Source organism: Sinocyclocheilus rhinocerous, unplaced genomic scaffold, assembly GCF_001515625.1.
Source record: "Sinocyclocheilus rhinocerous isolate Xijiao unplaced genomic scaffold, SAMN03320098_v1.1 scaffold603, whole genome shotgun sequence".
In the NCBI taxonomy this organism is placed as follows: Eukaryota; Metazoa; Chordata; class Actinopteri; order Cypriniformes; family Cyprinidae; genus Sinocyclocheilus; species Sinocyclocheilus rhinocerous.
In genome coordinates, this window is record NW_015656630.1 from 594042 (window position 1) to 616096 (window position 22055).

At 34.8% G+C, this 22055-nt stretch overlaps 1 protein-coding gene across 2 annotated transcripts in view; it reads right to left on the bottom strand.

Moving 5' to 3' along the window:
* LOC107720635 (FRAS1-related extracellular matrix protein 2-like) overlaps nucleotides 1–22055 on the bottom strand; it is a 59068-nt gene that overhangs the window by 3382 nt on the left and 33631 nt on the right. For both annotated transcript variants that reach the window (XM_016528388.1, XM_016528387.1), the window contains exons 7-18: nucleotides 14584–14733; nucleotides 13318–13527; nucleotides 12948–13145; nucleotides 9541–9705; nucleotides 9182–9364; nucleotides 8796–8926; nucleotides 8553–8711; nucleotides 6786–7089; nucleotides 6466–6597; nucleotides 4580–4911; nucleotides 2280–2472; nucleotides 831–935 (exon numbers count right to left, since the gene is read on the bottom strand). In XM_016528388.1, the coding sequence (XP_016383874.1) occupies nucleotides 831–935; nucleotides 2280–2472; nucleotides 4580–4911; nucleotides 6466–6597; nucleotides 6786–7089; nucleotides 8553–8711; nucleotides 8796–8926; nucleotides 9182–9364; nucleotides 9541–9705; nucleotides 12948–13145; nucleotides 13318–13527; nucleotides 14584–14733 (2262 nt within the window). The remainder of the gene's footprint in view (nucleotides 1–830; nucleotides 936–2279; nucleotides 2473–4579; nucleotides 4912–6465; nucleotides 6598–6785; nucleotides 7090–8552; nucleotides 8712–8795; nucleotides 8927–9181; nucleotides 9365–9540; nucleotides 9706–12947; nucleotides 13146–13317; nucleotides 13528–14583; nucleotides 14734–22055) is intronic.

A 22055-nucleotide genomic window follows, 5' to 3' on the forward strand; every position in this document is an offset into this window, starting at 1 on the left:
TTTTAGTTTTAGTCTAGTTTTAGTCGACTAAAATCTAATGGGTTTAGTTACAGTGTAATGCATTTATTAAGCATTTCTCCAAAATTTCCAAACTCATTATATAGGTTTGATATTAAGGTTTTATCATGATAGACACCGATTTAACTGCGGTGACACACAACATGCCTTTGTTAAAATTAAATAAAACCACTACGTTCACTTAAGACGTAATCATCTGTGTTTACGTGAATACTCGTCAAAACGGACAATTCAACATCATTTTGTGTGTAATTCTCCGTTCATGCGACGCGAGAGAGTACTTGTGTGCTGTGAGACGTGCTTTCTGTGTGTGTATGCTTCGGTGTCTGCGCTCAGAAAACCGGACCGAATTGAGCTCTCTCTTGCGTCGTCAGATTTATCTATATGTCTGCTCTTCTCTTACTCCCACATATTGACATTTTTGAACGTTTTATGCGATGTGCAGCAAGTGTATGTTAGCTTATGTCCCGCAGGCTCAAATGTACGCATCTAACCTCCTAACCACGCAGCAGATTCGTTCTGAAATCGAATGAATCTCTTCCCAAATCGTCCCTCCCTAACATTTTCGTCGCGTTTTTATTCGTTGACGAAAATGTCAATATATTTTCGTCATAGTTTTTGTCATTCAAAAAAAGTTTTGGTTCGTTAGCGTCTCATGGTCGTCTGTGATAAAAATGTCGTTGACGAACATTATGACGAAAATTATTCGTCAACTAAATTATCTTTAAAAATTCATCTTTCCATAAGAACAATGTTGATGTATATATTAATATTAATATAATTAATACAATTTCAGAGATGCCAAAACGCACCAGAATGTGCCTCTACAAACAACCCCCTGAAGCGAGTCTCTGTGCGGAAGTTCACCACAAGCCTCCCCTGCTCATTGATCCTCATGCTGGTTGGATATAAAGCTCCTGCAGAGAAAACATGTCCAATGTGATTATCTTTTCATTTTAAATATTGTATGTCTTCCCACTTAAAGTTCCAATTTCCACATCCTGAACTAGTTCTGTAATCCTCTAAATGTCCACATGTGACATCTGTATCCCTAAAATATGGGAATTTGGCAAGAGATGTGCTCTCCTATCGCTTCCCATTTCTATGACAGCCAAATATAAAATAAAAATAACCAATTGTACACATAACACAAATGTATTGAAAACAGTATTTTATATTCGTAGAAAAAGCACTGATTGCCCTGATTGAACTTTTATTAAACATTTATTACAGAAGGGAAAATAGAATCCAAAAATAGAGAAATTCTGGCCAATTAACATCAACACTCCTAAAATTGAGGAAAAAAGTACTTTTAAATATATTGATTGAATATATTGACAACTAAAATATATTGATTAAAGCATTTATTGATCTTTATTAAAGAGATAGTTCACCCCAAAATGAAAATTCTATCATTAATTACTCACCCTCATGTCGTTCCAAACCCACAAGACCTTCATTCGTCTTCTGAACACAAATTAAGATATTTTTGATGAAATCCGAGAGCTTTCTGACCCTGCATACAGCAACGTAACTACCACATCCAAGGCCCAGAAAGGTAGTAAGGACATTGTTAAAATAGCCAATGTGACATCAGTGGTTCAACCTTAATTTTATGAAGCTACAAGAATATTTTGTGCGCAAATGAAACAAAATAACGAATTTATTCAACAAGTCTTCTTTTTATTTTTGTAAACATGGACTATTTTAACAATGTCCTTACTACCTTTCTGGGCCTCGAAAGTGGTAGTTGTGTTGCTGTCTATGCAGGGTCAGAAAGCTCTTGGATTTTAATCAAAAATATCTTAATTTGTTTTCTGAAAATGAACAAAGGTCTTACGGGTTTGGAATGACCATTTTTGGGTGAACTATACCTTTAATGTTAGTTAGTAAAAATATTATTGTTCATTGTTCATGTTAGTTCACAGTGCTTTAGCTAATGTTAACAAATACAACTTTGGATTAAAAAAAATGTATTAGTAAATGTTAAAATTAACATTAATAAATGCTGTAGAAGAATGGTTCATTATTACTCCATGTTAACTAATGTAGTTAACTAATGCTAACAAATAAAACCTTATTGTAAAGTGTTAACTTTAAAGCTATCAATCTATCTTTTAAAACTAGAATTATTTTTTAAACTATATTATTTTTCCTCATCCTATGGGGGCATAAAATGTCCCCTAATTAAGGAATCACCTATTTGATTTATTTATTTTTTTTAACACATAAATAAATTTGTGCTCAAATTCACAACTTGCCTTGCAGTTCTGCATGTGGAGGGCTGCCGACTCCATCCCTCCACAAGATGGCAGTGTCATACACAAAGGTGAGCCGCAGTTCAGAATGCAGATCGAAGTGTTGCCAGCCTCCAGCTCCCACAGGGGAATGAAACACGTAAGAGACGTGGAGAGGAACTCGCAGGGTCACGTATGACTGCACCAGGTTCAGCACCTTTCAAAAACACATTCAAATGAGATTGAAGATGAATAGCAACAAATACTGCAAAAAGATTTTTAAGATAAAAAAAAAGAGCCCAATTCTCCACTAGAGGTTGCTATTAATCAGCACTGGCTGTTAGTCAAAGTAAAGTTCATCAATAAGCCAGGATGCATTTTGTTTTGATTGAATGAAACATTTGCTAATTTACATAGTCAATTATAATCAAAATACCAGGCTATAAAAATGTGCTCCTCAGTAATGAGGCCGCTCTGAACACCTGCTGGACTGGGTTTAATCAAGACGAGAAAAATCCCCATGAACATTGTCAAATTCCCATCCTGAGGGAGAGAAGATCCAGGCTTTTCATATTCAACCGGCTCCGTTCAATATCCTCAGCAGGATCCGAGCACGTCCTTTAGATGAAGTGTTTTGAATTCATGTCTTGTGTTACGGAGCTATTGCAGACTTTAAGGCTTATTTTTGTAATAACATAGATCATTCAGACATTTAGACGCTAGATAAGGAGGGGGGAGCAGCCATTTAAAGCAAGACCTCAAATTCTGAAATGAAATGAATGAATACAAAAGTCAATCTCCTCTTCTATTGAGAACAATGAGGAGTGTGGCAGAAATAAAACCCAGAAGAGAGCTATGGCTGTCACTAAGTGCTAATTATAGATGAAAACAAAGAAAAAGTCCAGAAGAAGAAACCTACCTATGGAGACGTGTGTTCATGGAGAGGTGTTAATCAAGTTTATCTTGCATGTTCTGTTTAAACGTGCTATTTCCCACTCTATACATGGTCTATACAGCAGATGACTGGTACCCAAAACACATACAATGAAGCCAGTAATGGAAATTATGGGCTAAATCTACACCAAATTCTCATTTTCTGCTTAAAGGGGTCATATGATGCTGCTAAAAAGAACATTATTTTGTGTATTTGGTGTAATGAAATGTGTTTATGCGGTTTAAAGTAAAAAAAACATTATTTTCCACATACTGTACATTATTGTTTCTCCTCTATGCCCCGCCTTCTGAAACGCGTCGATTTTTACAAAACTAATCGGTCTGAAAAGCGAGGTGTGCTCTGATTAGCCAGCTATCCAGTGCGTTGTGATTGACCGAATACCTCAAGCGTGTGACGGAAATGTTTAACTTTTATAAAGAATATCTCTTTGGATTTGAGACTTTAGTCTTTGCAAATTTACAGATCTTCTTTATGCACCAAGAGCTTGTAACACTCCAAAGAGAAAGGAAAAAATGAAATCGCATCATATGACCCCTTTAAATAAATTTGGCATATTTTGTTCCTTAACTTTGCATTATACAGATTTCATTATAGCTTTTAATTTATTTTAAATTAACTTTTTAATTTTGCATCATTCTGTGTAATACTTAATATAGTGTAGTTCCTTCTTTTTATGGCAAGCCAAACAAGCAGTTATCTGTGAAATGTTGAGTTAGATTTAATAAAAAATGTCAAAAATACAGTATAAATTGTAATATTGTGAAATAAAATGTCAATTTACCATAACTTTTTTTTTCTATTTTAATATATTTAAATTGTATTTTTCTTATCATCACTCCAGTTTTGAGTGTCACATGATCCTTCAGAAATCATTCTGATATGCTGATTTGCTACTCAAGAAACATTTCTTATTTTTATTAATGTTAAAAAAGCTCTGCTACTTAATATTTTTGTGGAAACTATGGTATTTTTTTCCACCCAGAACAGTATTTATTTAAAATAGAAATCTTTTGTAACATTATAGATGTATTTGCTGTCACTTTAATGCCTCCTTGTTGAATAATTAATATAATAATAACTGACCCCTAATCTTGTGAACGACATGTGAAGGGGAAAAAAAAAAATCAAATTTGGGCCACTTTTACAATGTGAACTCATCTTAATGGAATTTTGCTATGATCTGGCTAAAACTATAAATGATAACTGAGATAAATGAGGAATCAGAATATCTATTGTCTTCTCAGACCATTTATGTGAATTCTTTTATGTGCGTTCTTTTAGCTCTAGGACAAGAACAGTTGCAATTTATGAACCACTAATCATTAGAATTCAGAGGATTCTAAAAGCGGCGGCGGCGGCGACGTCTCACCTGCCCATCTGTTCCGATCGTTCCCCCGCAGTCTGTGAGCAGCTCAGACATGTCATAATAACTCACAAACTCCCACAGACAGGCCTCCAAGTTCAGGTTCCTGTAAAAGCGTAGAGTGCTCTGGCCTCTGAGGACGGGGCTGTACTGATACGGCAGAGTCTCTCCGATGCTCTCTATATTCCGGCTGGCCTTGGTTAGAAATCCATGGTGTGTGGACACCTCATTAAAGTCCAGCAGATTGGAGCACCTGTGGTTTCCCACGCGAGCGCCATCGGGGCTCAGAGTCAGCTCAAAATTGGACAGTGCACGAGTGGAGACCACAGGGAGCATGCCTGGAGCACACCACATAGAAAATACATGACAATTAACAAACTAAAATCACTTTCATTGCATCGGTTAAGATGAATATGTCTCTCTACTAATAATAAGCTATAGAACTGAAATACGAATCTGAAAAAGAAAAACCTGAATCTTGTGAGATTTAGAAGCATTACCTGACAATATTTAATGGATGTTATTATTTACTTAAAATACAAAAAGGAGATAATTTGAAGAATGTGTGTGCTTCTCTAACAACATCAGCAATCAAAACAACTAAAATACCATAAAAGTAATTAATTTGACTTTTATGCACTATTTTCCTTATGCTTTAAAACCATATGCACAAATTTAGTTATGAAACACATTTCTGTCATGACAACTCTCGGAGGTATTGGCATGGTAATGTACATTACAATGTTAATATGTTTGGTCTTTGCGGAATAGATCTGCTACGTTACTGCTAAGTACAGAGACTTGCTACTGCCAATACATCCACAATATGCTGCTGTGAGCATGTAAGAAATACTGCTGCTGCACATATAACATGATCACCCCATAGCAGATCTATACAGGTGGAGCTGGGGAAGGTGGAGGGTTTCTGCAGTATCTGAATGTTGAGTAGCGAGCTTATTGGCTACCAATACAGGAGAGAACCAATCAGCTGTGACATGTGATAATGATGTCATTATGTCAGATTGAGTTAAACCTATCGGACTGCGCCATCTAGAATTTCATGCCAGAAATTTGGATTAGAACCTACAGTATACTTAAATGTTAGCGCAAATTGATTTGAGAGCTACTACAGACAGAAAGATTTTCACTTATTGTCTTAAATTTTCATCTTTTCCTTACACAAAGCTACCATATGGTTTTAGAAGTTTAGGAATGTAGTGTACGAGTTATATGGGCTACTTTTATAGTGTTGTTTTTGGACAATCTAAAAAACAACACTGTAAATGGACATTTTATAGCTTTCCATTTTTGGGCAATCTTCAAAAGTGTATCTTTGTGTTCCACAGAAGAAATAAAATCACAACATGAGGGTGAGTAAATGATGATAAAATATAAATTTTTATAATAGTTAAATTGCACATTTTGCCTGCAGTAAAGGTAGTGTCACTGTATTGTAGGAACGCTATGGAAAAGTACACTTAAAAGCAAACAGCTTTTGATTGGTTAGGAAGGTAAAATTAACGTAACCATATTTAGTCAAATGGCCTAGATTTCTGGCGTGAAACTTGTGACAATTTTTCCCCAAAATACTTTAAAATACTTTACCCTTTTATTATTTTTTTCCCAGAAATCATTTTGATGGAGGACAAACATGATTTTGATGGAAAATGTTGTTCGCAAATGTGTGACATGGCACTTCATGTTTATGCATCATTCAGACTTTGATTTAGGCTTTTGAAGAGAGCTATAATATTTAGTTTTGACAGCAAATATGGCATAAATCCTACAAGAATGCCAGCTTTTTTCCCAAGGGGATATGTGAGAGGGGTTTCTCTCAGAGGGGCTGAACTAAGCAAACAACCTGGCAGCCAGAGGGGAAATAATTCTCTCACCGTCTATGTGGGGCATGCTGACAGTAAGCTTGACGAGATTGGCATATTCAGGGTCTTCAGCACCTGTATAACGCAGTTTGGCAGAAAAGGGCTCAGCACCTACTGTGCCCAATTTACGTGGCTGGCACATCCCTGCCCAGGAACATCAAAGACATGAAACATTACTTCAAGCATATTACCACCTACTGACAGCCTAATTCCACATTGCAAATGGCATATTATAACCAGCAGCTCAGGAAGAGCATAATGTTCTTTAGTGCTGCTATACAAAGCAAAGCATTTTTATATGATTCCACATAATGTGATGGTTTCGGGCTCACCTTCTTCCATGCTAATAGACACAATGGGGCTGCTCAGTTCCAGCCCCTCATCCCCGTTAGAATTCACAGCACGGGCTGCGCACTGCACTCTAGAACCCACTTGGAAGTAAATGGAGTCTAGGGTGATCATCTTGGAGGAAGTAAAGAATGTATCAAAGTCAGCCTCTCTCATGGGGCTGGTGACGCCATCCGGACCACTGGGGGCGCTAATGAGCCATCGGTAACGAGTCAGTGTATCGTTGATGCGTTCGCTAATGCAGATGGAGCCTGTTTTGTCATAGTCGGGATATTTGGGATTGCAGGCCTGGATAAATCAGAGAAATAAACAAGGACAAGAGAGAAAATCTGACAATGAAAACACTACATTTTAAAATAAAAAATGCTATTCGATTAAAAAAAAGTACAATTATTAGATTTTTTTTTACTTTTACACAGCAAGCACGCATGATCAAAAGTGACAGTAAAGACATTTTTAATATTACAAAATATTTCTGTTTCAAATAAATGCTGTTATTTTGAACTTGCTATTCATCGAAGAATCGTGAGAAAATACATCAAGGTTTTCACTTAAATAAAAGATTTGTAATAAGAAGAAAAAATTTTTTGAGGACCAATCAGCATATTAATAAATCAGCACAATGATTTCTGAAGGATCATGTGACAGAAGACTGGAGTAATGGCTGCTGAAAATTCAGCTTTGCTATCACAGGAATAAATTACACTATAAAATATATTAAAATAGAAAACTTATTATAAAGTGTAATAATATTTCACAATATCACTGTTTTTACTGTATTTTTGATCAATGGTTAATATATGTTTTTAAACTTTCAAAAAACAACAACAGCAAAAAAAAGCGACAAACCCAAATTTTTAAGTAGTGTACATAATATAATATAATATAATATAACTCTTTAATTAAAGCCTTTATTTATAATGAATTATAAAAGTAGTTTTAATGTATTAATTATGCCTTGTAATGCCCCGTATGAGGCATTGTATGATCTCATGAATAATTGTAATAAGTTATAATAAATTATAATACTTATCATTATAATACTTATTCATTGTTACACGTTTAGAAAGCATAAAATGCATTAAAGCGCATGAAAAACAAACCTTCAAACATAAATCATTTTAACTTTGGTTACTATTATTTATGAAAACGAAGATTTAATGCATTACAGTATACATTATGAATACCTTTACAATTATACATAAGGCTTTAAATAACATGTTAACTATAATATAATATAATATGATGATATAATATGATATGATATGATATAATATAATATAATATAATAGTAGAGGAATTTGGCAATCATTGAATACCATGGTACACATATCAGACTACCACAGTTTTACCATCATTGTTCAGTGATATCATCACAGTACTTCCACACAACAAACTCCTGCACACAACAGACTTCTGTTTAATCATTTATCACAGGAAACAACAGAGGATTTGAAAGATTAAACACTGTTCTGTTGTGTTTCTTGCGCACTTTCTTAAGTCCTAATGGTTTAAGAAAAGCACAATCACCGTGAAGCCTATTACTACATGTTTATAGCTTAAGATTTGAAAAATCATTATAATCTTATAATCTTTTTCATTCACTTGTACTTCAAGGACCTATTAAAAACTTGATAAAAATGACCACATAATTAGCATTAAAAATGCATTTAAAATGAATATATGAATGACGCTGGTCACAAGTAAGTAGGGAAATGTGTCTCACTGACTTTTTCTTCTGACAAACATACCGTGACGCAGACGACAGGGTATCCAGCGGGTGGGTGAGCATTTTCTTTGGTTCGTCTGACAACATCGTAATGCAGCAGTGACACAACATGAGGCAGTGAAGGGAACGTGACATCAGCCATACTGTTGGTCTCTTCAATGTACACTATGGCTTTAGTCATCTGCCAATACGAGAGACACAGATTTTCAATTTACATAAACTGTGTATTAAACTCCAGATACGTACCACAGGGAACATCTATTACCTGGATTTCAGCAACCATGTTCTCGTCTGGTTTCAGATGGACAGTGAAGGCCTCTCTCATCTCTCTTACGCCATCAAACAAAACCTCCACTTCCACTACATGCTCGATCTCACCAGCTTTAAACTCAACATCTGCGCACACACGCACACACACAAAATATATGATTACATCCACTAAAAGATAAACACATCCTAACATTTCTTCTCCTAAGTGCTTCCACACCTGATTGCATTTGTCATTTGCATCCTGAACTCTATATAACCTGATGGAGACAGGAAATGCATGCATGTGGAAGCAGCTTGGAGCCACCTGCCAATCTACAAAGGATAATTAGATACGGCATATTCAAAATGCAAATGACCCGTTCTGGCCTCCAGAAGCCTCACCGAGGGAGATGGGATGGTAGTCTTCTCCAGATATGGCAGAGCCGTCTTTCGTGTGCACCCTCACCAGGGACACTTTCGAAACGTCTCCCGTCCTGTGGATAGGGATCTTCACCAACGTCATCTGCCCCGACTCTTTTGGCTCACTAACACTGAACTTTGTCTTGGCAAACTTGATGATGGGCTCTGAGAGAGGAAGATGAGAAGACAGGTTTTGTGCATTAAAAGATTCTTAGCCGAAAGAGAATCTGTTTACTGAAGTTTGACCCAAATTCTAGAAATCTGAACCTAAATGTCAGGTATTTATTTAATATTCATCTAATGTGTATTTCAGATGAAAAATGTTTTTGTTTCTTTCTTACTGTCAGTGTTGTCCTTGATCTTGATGAGCGTTTCATTCTGGTTGCCTATGGATGCTCCGTATGGCGAGTCGCTCTTCGCGCTCCCCAGAACCAGCCTCAGTTCCTCCTCCTCCTCATGAATCAAATCATCCACCAGCTTCAGCACACAGGGTTTTTCAGACTCACCTGGGGAAAATATAACCCACCTCAACATTTATTCACCATTCAAAAAATTCATTAAAAAACGAAACTGACAACATTGTGCAATTAAACAAAGCATGACCTCCTTTTTGGACAAATATTTATGTCACTTGAATAGCAGATATCAAGTGAAGTGTGTGATTTTTACCCGTTTAATTCAGGTTTAATTCATTTAGTTGTTTGCATGTTCATTTGCTCATTCATCATTTCTTTTTTACATTCATCCATTCATTTGTTTGATTGTTCATTTATTCAGTTGTATTTCCCCATTCCACATCCTAGCTTAGAGGATCATCACTCGCATATTTTACTTGAATTTGAGGTTAATACAGGTGAAGAGTGTAATTTTTTAAACGGTTGAATTCAAGTTTAACCGTTTAATTCAAGTTTAATTCACTCACCTATTTGTTAGTTCATTTATTTATTTGTTTGTTTATTTACAAAATTTGTTCATTAATGTACTCAATCATTAATCTGTCCATCATTGCTTCGTTTGTTCATTCATTCGTTAATTTGTTTATTATTTATTTGCTTGTTTATCAGATCATTTGTTTCTCGTTTGTTCTTTCATTCATTCATTTCATATTTTTGTCCATTAATTCATGCATTACTTCATTCATTTGTTCGCTGATTTATTATTAGTTCATTATGTTTGTTCATTCATTAATCAGGGTTTCTACAGATCTGAACAAGTTACATTTAAGACATTTTTAATACCACCTTATATGAAATTTAAGACCTAAACCTGTGATGGAAATACACATTATATTACATACATATGTGACCCTGGAGCACAAAAGCAGTCATAAGTAGCACAGGTATATTTGTAGCAATAGCCAAAAATACATTGTATGGGTCAAAATTATCGATTTTTCTTTTATGCCAAAAATGATTAGGATATTAAGTAAAGATCATGTTCCATGATGATATTTTGTAAATTTCCTACTGTAAATATATCAAAACTTAATTTTTGATTAGTAATATGCATTGCTAAGAACTTAATTTGGACAACTTTAAAGGCGATTTTCTCAATATTTAGATTTTTTTTTGCACCCTCAGATTCCAGATTTTCAAATAGTTGTATCTCAGTCAAATATTGTCCTATCCTAACAAACCATACATCACTGGAAAGCTTAAAATTTCACAAAATTGACCCTAATAACTGGTTTTGTGGTCCAGGGTCACATATATGTAATGTTTAATGTGTTTAATGTAAAAAGAAAACAAAATATCATCGCTGTCATAAATGTTATTTATTATTACAATATACAGTGAACTTTCAGCAGACAATACTCCATTCAAAATATCCCCACAAAAGCACTGCATCACCAAGATTTTTGGTGGTGTAAACGATTTATTCTGAAGCAATATTTTCATCAGTGTTCTATCAGCTTTTACATACTTAAATCTGCATATTTGTTATTTACCTTTATAAAGGCCTATTTTTTACCTTTTTAAATGTAAGCATAATCTTTAATGTCAAATTCTTACAATTGATCAATAAATGTAATATACACTATAGGGCTGTTACCAGTCAGATTAAATAATTTACACTGCAAAATTACAACAACAATAAATAATGTTATGAGATTAATGTTTTAAATACATTTTTGGATGTACAAATAAGAAATGTTGGTGGGGGAAATGCATACTTTTAAACATACTAAACCACCAGTAGGTGGCGGTAAGTCACTTAATGAGTGAGTCACGGAGTCATTTATTCAACCGATTCGTTCAAAATGCTGGATCATTCAGTAACAAAACACCGCCGAGTGTTGATTGGAAAATGTGCAATACTTCTGCTGTGATCTTTGCTTGGAACTATTTTCGTTGATGAAATAGAACAAAACAGTAAATATTGTGTCTAAAATGTAAGTAACTTAATAACTACTTGATTTCTTAACAACTTGTTTATTGAACAAAAATTTGCAATCGCATAATTATTCAGCAAAATAGCCCCCTGGTCATGGTATGTTACTTAACTATATCATGCTATGAATAAACTAAACATTTAGAATTTTGTTTTTTACTGAGTAACTTATCTTTATGTGTGCTGTTACCAGGGCCGCTGCTAGCCAAATGGTTGCCCTAAGCAGAATTGTGTTGTTGTGCCCCCTCCGTCAAATATGGAAGTAAAAAAAAACACCTACTATAGGGGTCAAAATAGAACTTTAATAAAATATAAAAGTAAATAAATAAATAAATTGTAATTAAATGATATTATTTACAAATTGCAATTGTAGCTCTAGACAGTTACATATGGCTACGCTTTTATTAATAGCCTAGAGTTGCCTGATTGATTTTATAGTCTCAAGCATTCAGAAATCACGCAAAAGAAAATTAAGCAGTTTTACTACCATAAAACCATGGTTAATTTTTGTAAGGGTTGTGATGTCCACGTTTTTGTTGAAGAAATTATAGAGGCTGTAGCATTTCTATCGCAAAAAGGTGGCCAAAAATTAAAGATTGTTACACTCATTTGTTTTGAAGAGACAGTGTGAGCCCTCAACATCGCCATCTTGATACCAGAAATACACTATCCATTATCAATCGCTGTTTACATTGAATGTAATAAAATAAGAAGAATCATTCTCGCGCTTCGATGCTTCGCTGGTTATTTTTTGTCACTTAAGTTTTAATCAGGTTATTTGTCCGATCGGGCAAGTAAAAAAAACTTCGGTCTGCCCAATTGTAAACAGTCGCTGGGCCCGTCAGACTGGAGACATTTTAGCGGTAATGTGACGAAAAAATATTTAAGACCCATCGAATCAGAATGCAAGACATTTTAAGACTTTTTAAGGCCTTTTATTAGAAAAACTTTATTTAAGACATCTTAAGACTTTTTAAAGACTCGCGGACACCCTGTTAATTAATCTGTTCATTGTTGGTTTATTTGTTCATTCACTGATTAATTCATTTGTTCTCTGTTTGTTCATTAATTAATTTGTTCATATTTTGTTTGTTTATTCATTCATTTCATTTGTTTGCTTGTTAATTCATGCATTCCGTTATTTATTTGTTCGTTCATTTATTAATTTGTTCATTGTTTGTTTGTTTGTTCATTAATCTGTTCATTGTTGGTTCATTGTTCATTCATTGATTAATTTATTTGTTCATTCATTAATTTCATGTGTTTGTTCATTAATTCATTCGTTTGTTGGTTCATTCGTTTGTTCATTCATTCATTTGTTCATTCCACTTCCCATGTCAAGTAAAAGACTATTTACCGGGCAAGAAAGTTATGATGGACGTGTCAGTGTTGGGTCTCTCGTCAAAGTCGAACACCACCTGTGCAGAGCCCTGCCGGGTGTAGCAGCGTACAGTGGACTTGTGTATGATGTCTCCGCTGCGGTGTACCATTGCAGTGATGTGACCTTCACTCTCCTCTGCAGTCATCACAGCCTGTTTAAACTGCACTTTTGGCACTGAAGAAAGAGAACAAACAAATCCAAACGCTCTAATATAACAGCCTACCTCCACATCAAGGACAAAAACAATATAGTAATAATTGAGTCTTTCATGCTGTGGGTGAGTCTATGAAACAGTGTATACATGTGTCACAGCCACAATTTTGTAAGAAAAATGTTAAATACTCACAGTCTGAAATGGAGTCGTTGATAAAGATCGTGACTTTCGCTGGCTCTCCCAGAATTCCATTGGAGGGCATCCGGAGAATAAGCTCAAATCTTTCTGTCCCTTCCAGAACAGGCTGGCCTAGGTCATCCAGGATGGTGACCCAGACCGTCTGCATGCTCACACCCGGTGCAAACTCCAAGTTTCTGCTGATTCCCACATAGTCCACCCCCGCTAGCAGATGAACACACAGAAAAAAGGCTAAGGTCAGAGAGAGGTCAGACGATATTTAACAGCAGAAGCATAGGATCCTCACTTTCCATTAATCCTCTCTCAGAGAGACTGCTGTTTCGGCTTTTTTTGTTTTGTTTGAGAAATCGATGTACAGTATAGAGCTTACAGCTTAAAGGGGTCATATGATGCGATTTCAAGTTTTCCTTTCTCTTTGGAGTGTTACAAGCTGTTCATGAATAGATAAGATCCCTAAAGTTGCAAAGACTAAAGTCTCAAACCCAAAGAGATATTCTTTATAAAAGTTAAGACTGGTTCACGCCCTCCTAAAACGCCTCGTTTAAACACGCCCACACATGTCTGCGTCACGATGTGGGAAGATTTGCATTATGCCGCCCAAATGTTCACGCAAAGAAAGAAGACATAACTTTTATACTTGCTGTAGTATTGTTGCATTGAGGAGAAAAAATAATGTACAGAAAATAATGTGTTTTTTGAACCATATAAACATTTCATTACACCAAATACACAAAATAATGTTCGTTTTAGCAACATCATATGACCCCTTTATGTTTGGGTTGACTGCACAGAGGACTCGGATGAACAGAGTTTTTTTTATTTCAGCTTTGCTGAGAGCTCCAAGCTGCATTTTTGATGCCACACGTCACTTGTTCAAGGACTTAGCCGTAATATTCAATAATGCTAGCTGATAACGCTCACATTGATGAAATACCATCGGCCATTCTAGTTTGTTTGCAGAGGAAAAAAAGGAAGAGACAACATTTTAAAAGAAGAGGACTTTTTTATTGATTGATTGATTTTTATTTTTTTTTTACAAATTTATAGCATCTATATTTTCCAAAACAAGTCAGGTTTTCTCCACCCAAAAAAAAAAAAAAGCTTTATATTTTCTTTCACTGGCCATTAATTAAAATGAACTCTACATCTTATATGTAAATGACCTCTGTTATGATAGCACATTGTATGAAATGAGTAACAATGCTGGTTGAGGATGGGAAAAAAGATGGATTATTGGGTAAATCAAACGGTATCACACACCTTCAGCAGAAACTGGGTCTGTTTTGCAGGACCTCACAGTGACCATAGCTTTTTTAGAAAGATCTGTCCCTGTCCTCCACACATGGACTTCAACGTGGCTGTCGCTCTCATCGACGTTATACTCCTGATTGCCAAAATAGAACACAGGAGCTGTGGGGGAAAATAAGCCAAAAAGATAAACAAACTTCCATAAATAATGAATTTCAATGAACTGATTTTTTTCCATGAATTTTACAGTCAACAAAAATGGTTTATTTTATTTAATGAACATTATCCTGTTATTTTTCTTTATTTAATTGGTATGTTAAATTCTCTTTTATATTGTTTATTGTTATCTTACAATATTCCTTTATCATATCTAAACATAACTTTAATATATTTTCTTTTGAAGGATATGAAAATATGTAAGCCTGTAAAATCCAATTAAATACAATGTTCAAAAGTTTCACTGTTAATGTTCGCAGTTACACAAGTGCAATGTAAAACCAGTTTAAAAAGTATTTTATTGCAGAACAGAACTTAGAAAAAAGTTTTATTCATTACAGAATATTAATGAATTTTCCAGCCATGACCTTTAAGGTTTAATTAATTCAAGTGGTATTTTCAGATGTATATTCCGTGACCACAGGAACCCTGTTGATTGCAAATATTGAAATTATAATATATGTACCAACCCTCTAAATCAACCTTCCCTCCTCCTTTTTTATTCTGTGACACACAAGAACACCTTATTATTTACATTTAATTGTAACAGTAGAGAAAAACCCTTGAATAAATCATGTACTGAATAGTAAATCAACCTCCTACCAAGTAATAAAAGCTGCATGACAGCTAAAACCAGCTCTGTTTCATAACCTACAGCTCCACCATCTCAACACCACTGTTCAGTTTGCCGACTGAACAGTGGACGCCGGTTTCTATGACAACAAACTGACACCTTATATGGACGTTTGTGTTTTTCTCACCCATGGCGTCTAAGAGCAGAGGTCCCTGGGAGAGGATTCAACAGCTGTCATCTCACATTATCTACAGGAAGCCACTTTCAAAGAAATGCCTGTAACCTCTCTGTCCAGAACACACTCCAAACACAAGATCAGGTCTCAAATTGCAGGGTTTAATCTGAATAGATTCATCTTCATGAGAATACAAGGTATAAATACCAATAATACTTGCCCTGGACGAAGATTTTGTGGATGTTTCTATACATCTCTGATAACTAACAGACCAAAACATTTTTTTTTATTTTATTTATTTTTTTACAGCCGTGGCGTATTAAAAATCATTTTCATAATTGAAACAAAGGTCAAATATAAATATCAAATGAAAATTTGAAATGTTGACTTGGCAAGTAAAAAGACTATAAAATAATTGAAATAAAAATTAATGCTATCTGAAAGCTTGTTTCTGCCATTGAATAAAGGTAATTGTGACTTTTTAACTCAATTCAGATTTTTATTTTCTCGCAATTTCGAGTTTACATCTCGCAATTCTGGCTTTTTTTCTCAGAATTGCGTGATGTAAACTTGCGATTCTGGCTTTTTTCTCAGAATTGCGTGATGTAAACTTGCGATACTGACTTTTTTCCTCAGAATTGCGTGACGTAAACTTGCGATTCTGACTTTTTTCTCAGAATTGTGTGATGTAAACTTGCGATTCTGACTTTTTTCTCAGAATTGCGTGATGTAAACTTGCGATTCTGACTTTTTTTCTCAGAATCGCGTGATGTAAACTTGCGATTCTGACTTGTTTCCTCAGAATCGCGTGATGTAAACTTGCGATACTGACTTTTTTCCTCAGAATCGCGTGATGTAAACTTGCGATTCTGACTTTTTTCTCAGAATGGCGTGATGTAAACTTGCGATTCTGACTTTTTTCTCAGGAATCGCGTGATGTAAACTTGCGATTCTGACTTGTTTCTCAGAATCGCGTGATGTAAACTTGCGATTCTGGCTTTTTTCTCAGAATCGCGTGATGTAAACTTGCGATTCTGACTTTTTTCTCAGAATCGCGTGATGTAAACTTGCGATTCTGACTTCTTTCTCAGAATTGCGAGATATAAAGTCTGAATCACGTGAAAAATTGCATGTTATAAAGTCAGAATTATGGGATATAAACTTGCAATTCTGACTTTAATTGTGAGTTTACATCTCACAATTCTGACTTTTCTCAGAATTGTGAGATGTAAACACAATTAAAGTCAAAAAAAGTCTGGATTGCAAGGAAATAAGTCAGAATGGCAAGTTTGTATCTCACAATTCTGACTTTGTTTTTCACAATTGCGAGTTTATATCACGTAATTCTGAGATAAAAAGTAATGATTACCTTTTTTATTTTTTATTTAGTGACCGAAACAGGCTTCCAACTACACAGAAATATAAATAAAAATGACAAAAGTACTAAAACTACAATTAAAGTGAATTAAAACATACCTGAAAATATAAAAATAATAGTTAGTTAAATTGAATTAATAGATACTATAATAATACTAAATACTACTAGAGATAAAAATATGCAATTATCAATAATTTCTGCACGTCAGTTTTTGACTATTTAAAACACTGACATTAAGACAGTGAATCCTTCACATTTTCTCGTAATTGCCCAAGAAAAAGGTACTAAATTATTGTGAGTGATTTCAAGGGTGTTGCTATTTGGTTGCTAAGGCATTCTGAACATTTGTTGCCATGTTTTTGCAAGGTGAATTCTTACTGGACCACGTCTCTAAAACATTCTCGTCCCTAGATACAGCTTGAGACATTTTTTCAAAGCACAAACATGATTTCAATAAAATTGAAAGTATAATATTCATGGTTAAGATGTTTTAAAATGATTAAATTGTTGAAAATGAGGGGAAGCATTAAAAATAATTTGTGTGTTGAAATATTCACAGCCGCATGAGACGAAGGGTGAAGCTGAAGGTTAAAGCCCCTCAGGGTAAAATCTCATGCTGCATTATATTTTGATACACAGGCGGAATCTTCAAGCAAACCCATTTCAGGACTTATCACAGCATACATGAACTGTGCTGAATCATCCGAGCGTTATCATACTCAGTAGGGCTAATGAGGGATGATTCATGCACAAAGCAGATGAATGACGGCATCTGCACCACAGAGAGCAAACTTGCAAAAGATTAAATTTTATGAAGAAGATACAATTAGACAAAGCTGCAAATTATCAAGTCCATATGGATACAGGCACACGAGGATAATTCATATCCAGGTGTCCAAAGAAACGGTTTCGATAAGACCGCACCATTAGATTTATATTCCAATTATCAAAAGTAGCTTGTGTTCATACAAAACATTCATTATATTGGCAAATATTTGCGGCTATCTCCCCCGAGATGTCCCGTTCCAATCAAAACCTCAGCACGTCACGTCTATTTCCGGGAGCCTGTTCTCGGCCACGAGTCTGTCAGAGCTTTTTAAAGCTTCAGGTGACAGATAAAAAGTCTGTGTTCTCCGATTCTGGAAACTCATGTTTGAACTCGTTAGCGCGTCTGTCGGCAGCATGGAGTGCGGATGGGTTTATGCAGTTTTGACAGCTTTGTGAAACATCTTTCAGAAAAAGGAGTAGGAAAAGGAGGTGGGAAGCATTGAGACTTGTGCAGTATTTAGTTGTATCTGTCAAAAACTGAAGCTATTTTTGCACTTTGGGAAAATAAGATTAGAAATTACTGTTAACTAGGAACGGATTCTGAAAAGAGACATCAAAAATGTGTTTTTGGCATGTAGAATCTTTCTTTGTGACATTCTTGCATATTAAGCATAGCTGAGCTGTGGGATTTGTAGTGAAACCATGGACTGCTCCTGATTATTGTGGTTAGATCAATAGATTGATCAGGAAATTAAAGTATTTGTTGTGAAATTTTTTTTTTCTAAATAACAGCTACTAAATAAAAGAATGTAGAAGATTTAGAAATTAACCACAACTACCATGGTGACAAGTAAAAAAAAAAAAACTAATATAATTGGTCTATTTTACCATAATTAATAAGCATAAACATTTTTGTGTATTTTTATTTTTAGGTTTTATTGATTCTCTATTGAAATATTTCTGTTTTTACATGAAACCCCCTTTTTTAATTATTTAAAACCTCTCATTGTTTTTATCTAGAGAAATATTACTCTATTCAATTACGTATATAAAACACACACACACACACACACTTTCAAAAGTATTTGAAGTCTCTTATGCTTTCTCTATTTATTTGGTAAAAAAAAAAAACAGTAACTACAGTAATATTGTGAAATATTACTACAATTTTAAATACCTATTTTATATTTGAATATATTTTAAAATGTAATTTATTCCTGTCTTCAGTGTCACATGATCCTTCAGAAATCATTATAATATGTTGAGTTGATGCTTAAGAAACATTTCTTTTTATTATCACTGTTAAAACTTGTGAAAACATTTGCGCTGCTTAAGATTTCACATTGATAAATTATTTTCAGGATGAACAGAATGTTCAAAAGCACAGCGTTTATTTGAAATAGAAATCTTTTGTAAATGTCTTTAATGTGATTAATATCTATCTATCTATCTATCTATCTATCTGTTTAATTATAAAATTAAATGATCAAATTAGCCTCTATAAAAGAAAATCTCATTTAAAATGTATTTATACAATTTATTTTCCCTCGAGCCCCTTGTAATAAAAGAAAAATATATATATACAAACAGCTACAGTTTTTGAAAGACATGACAACTATAAAATGACTATGGTACATTTGATACATTTGATTTTATGGTACAAAAAAACAAACAAACTACTAACTCGTAGCAGCATGTGAACACTGGTCCACTATCCACATCTGAACATTAAAGTAAGTATTGGTTTAGTCTGGAGCTACACAGGTGGTTTTCTAATGCAGAGGCGGTCTTTATGCCCCGAGGCTTCAACAGCACTGATTTAGTACTGACAGATTTATGTGAGCAATAATACCTGTGTGTACATTCCACACAATAAATGACAGCACAGGAAACAGCACAAAGCATTTCTTCAGACAGCTGGCTCTCTGATGCTGCAGATACTGCTGACAGAGAACACCATTTTAGCTCAGTGTGCAGCAGTTCTTGATGATCTGCATGGGTTTGGTGTGCATCTTCACGCAGCGTTCTGATATCGACACCCAGGAAAGCTAAAGCACGAGGGGGTGATTCAGTGTACATAATGTGAATGTAATACTCATTGACAGTCAGTGCATGCTGAGTTGTGTGCTAATAGTTGAGTTTCTCTAGACATAAACATTTGTCGTTCTCAGACTATGAACATCTGTCAAACAGACGCGTATGCTGTCAGGCATTAATTTGAAATTAAAGACAGGTGTCTCTGTAGATATACTTCCTTCAAACAGTTATGTACACCACATTTTCTTGTATTCTCCACCTTCACCTAGGGCTACACTGTCATACAAATGATGCTGAGCAGAAAGCATCATGTCCAACATCAATCTCTGGCACTTGGATGGTCTCAGCCTCAGGCAGCACACATATGGACCTCTCACAGTCCATTCAGCCACCATCTAATGCATACTGCACACAAAACAGTGGTTTTCCAAAGACTAAAACAGCACAACTGTTTTCAACATTGATGATAAGAATAATAAAAAAAAGTTTATTGAGCAGCAAATCAGCATATTAGTATGATTTCTGAAGAATCATGTGAGACTGAAGTCTGAAAATTCTGCTTTAACATCACAGGAATAAATTGAATGAAATTTTTAAAATATATTAAAATAGAAAACAGTTATTTTAAATTGCAATAATATTTCACAATATTATCATTTTTACTGTATTTTTGAACAAACAAATGCACAAGAAACCCGAGACTTCCAAAAACAAATCTTACTGACACATCATTTTTTAATGGTACTGCATATTATATCCCAGATAGCACATGAATATTGTGGATACAATTTTTGAAGTGTGTGTTTTTATCTGAATTTTTTTTTTTTTAAAGCATTTGTTTATATGGCATAGTTCATGCATTTCAAAAGTATAATATAATATAATATAATATAATATATTTAACACCTGACAGTAAACATAGATGTACTGTAGATGAGCAAATGCTCTAAAATATATTATATTTGATGAACAGAAAGTTGGAAAGAACAGCATTTATTCTTAATAGAAATCTTTTTTAACATTATAAATATTTACTGTCACTTTTGAATAAATACTGTCAATTCAATGCATCTTTACTGAACTTTCAAGTGGTCCTATTATGCTTTTTCACTTTTTCACTTTTAGTTAGTCTGTAATGTTGCTGTTTGAGCATAAAAAAGATCTGCAAAGTTACAAAGCTCAAAATCCAATTCAAAAGGAGATATTTTATTTAACAGAAATCAACTTTTCAACTTTTCACAAAAACTACAACAAACGACTCGTTTGGACTACAACGCATATTTTCACATACAATGGAAATTCTAAACACATTTTCTGCTATTTTCAGTTTTCAAGATAACCTTTAACAAAGACCGCTGGCATCTTTGAATTATTTTTCCCATGCAAATATATTAATAAAGTCAAATTAATTTCAGTAACCCTGGCCCAAATGGCACATAAAAACAAAAACTATGAATAGTCATTTTTACATATAAATCAGGTGGTCTCTTCCTTTTAAAGGAGCCAGAACATCCTGCAGTGAGGACCAGATGTTTCACTGGAGTCACTAGTCTTTGTTGTACTCTTTATCTCTGCAGCAAAACATCTCTTCAGTTTTAATCTGCAGTGTGCTCAGTCGCTGCCGGCCAAACAACACTGAGCTCGGCATCCGGACCATGTTTGTTTTGATGCAGTTCATTAGCTCTCAGAGAGACAGCAGTATGGAGTGTAACTTCCTGACTCAGTCCACCACACGGCTCACCGACTTACTGAAAAAAGCAAGAGTATTTTGAAAACAGCTAAACTACCGTCACGCAACTGAAAAGTGTATAGTTTTTCACTAGTTTTAGTTACTCTCCAATGCGGTTTCGCTCATACAGAGGCAGCAGCAAACCACTTCTCATGTTTAGCACACATACACACAACTGAGAGAGAGTAATTGAGTTTTGGACTGAATTTTCAGCTGTAGTTTTGACCTTCTTTCCTTGCTCGTTTAGATCTCCTCTCCAGCATTCAGAGATAAAATCATTCCTGCATTGCCTGAGGGAGTCAACCTTTGTCTGTTTACCTACCTGCAAACTCCTACCTTACATATACACACACACACACACACACATATATACACACACATATATACACACACATATACACATACATACACACACACACACACACACACACACACATACACGTGCACACACTTCCAGTCTTTTTTCTCATTGTCTCTGATCATTTGGGGGAGGTGTTGTACTTTACTTTGTCGGAGCTGTATTTATCTCTCCATCTGCAGTTAACCACTCAACATAAATCTAAATGACATGGAGAATAGCCTAAATTTCACTCGCTTCATTCTGATC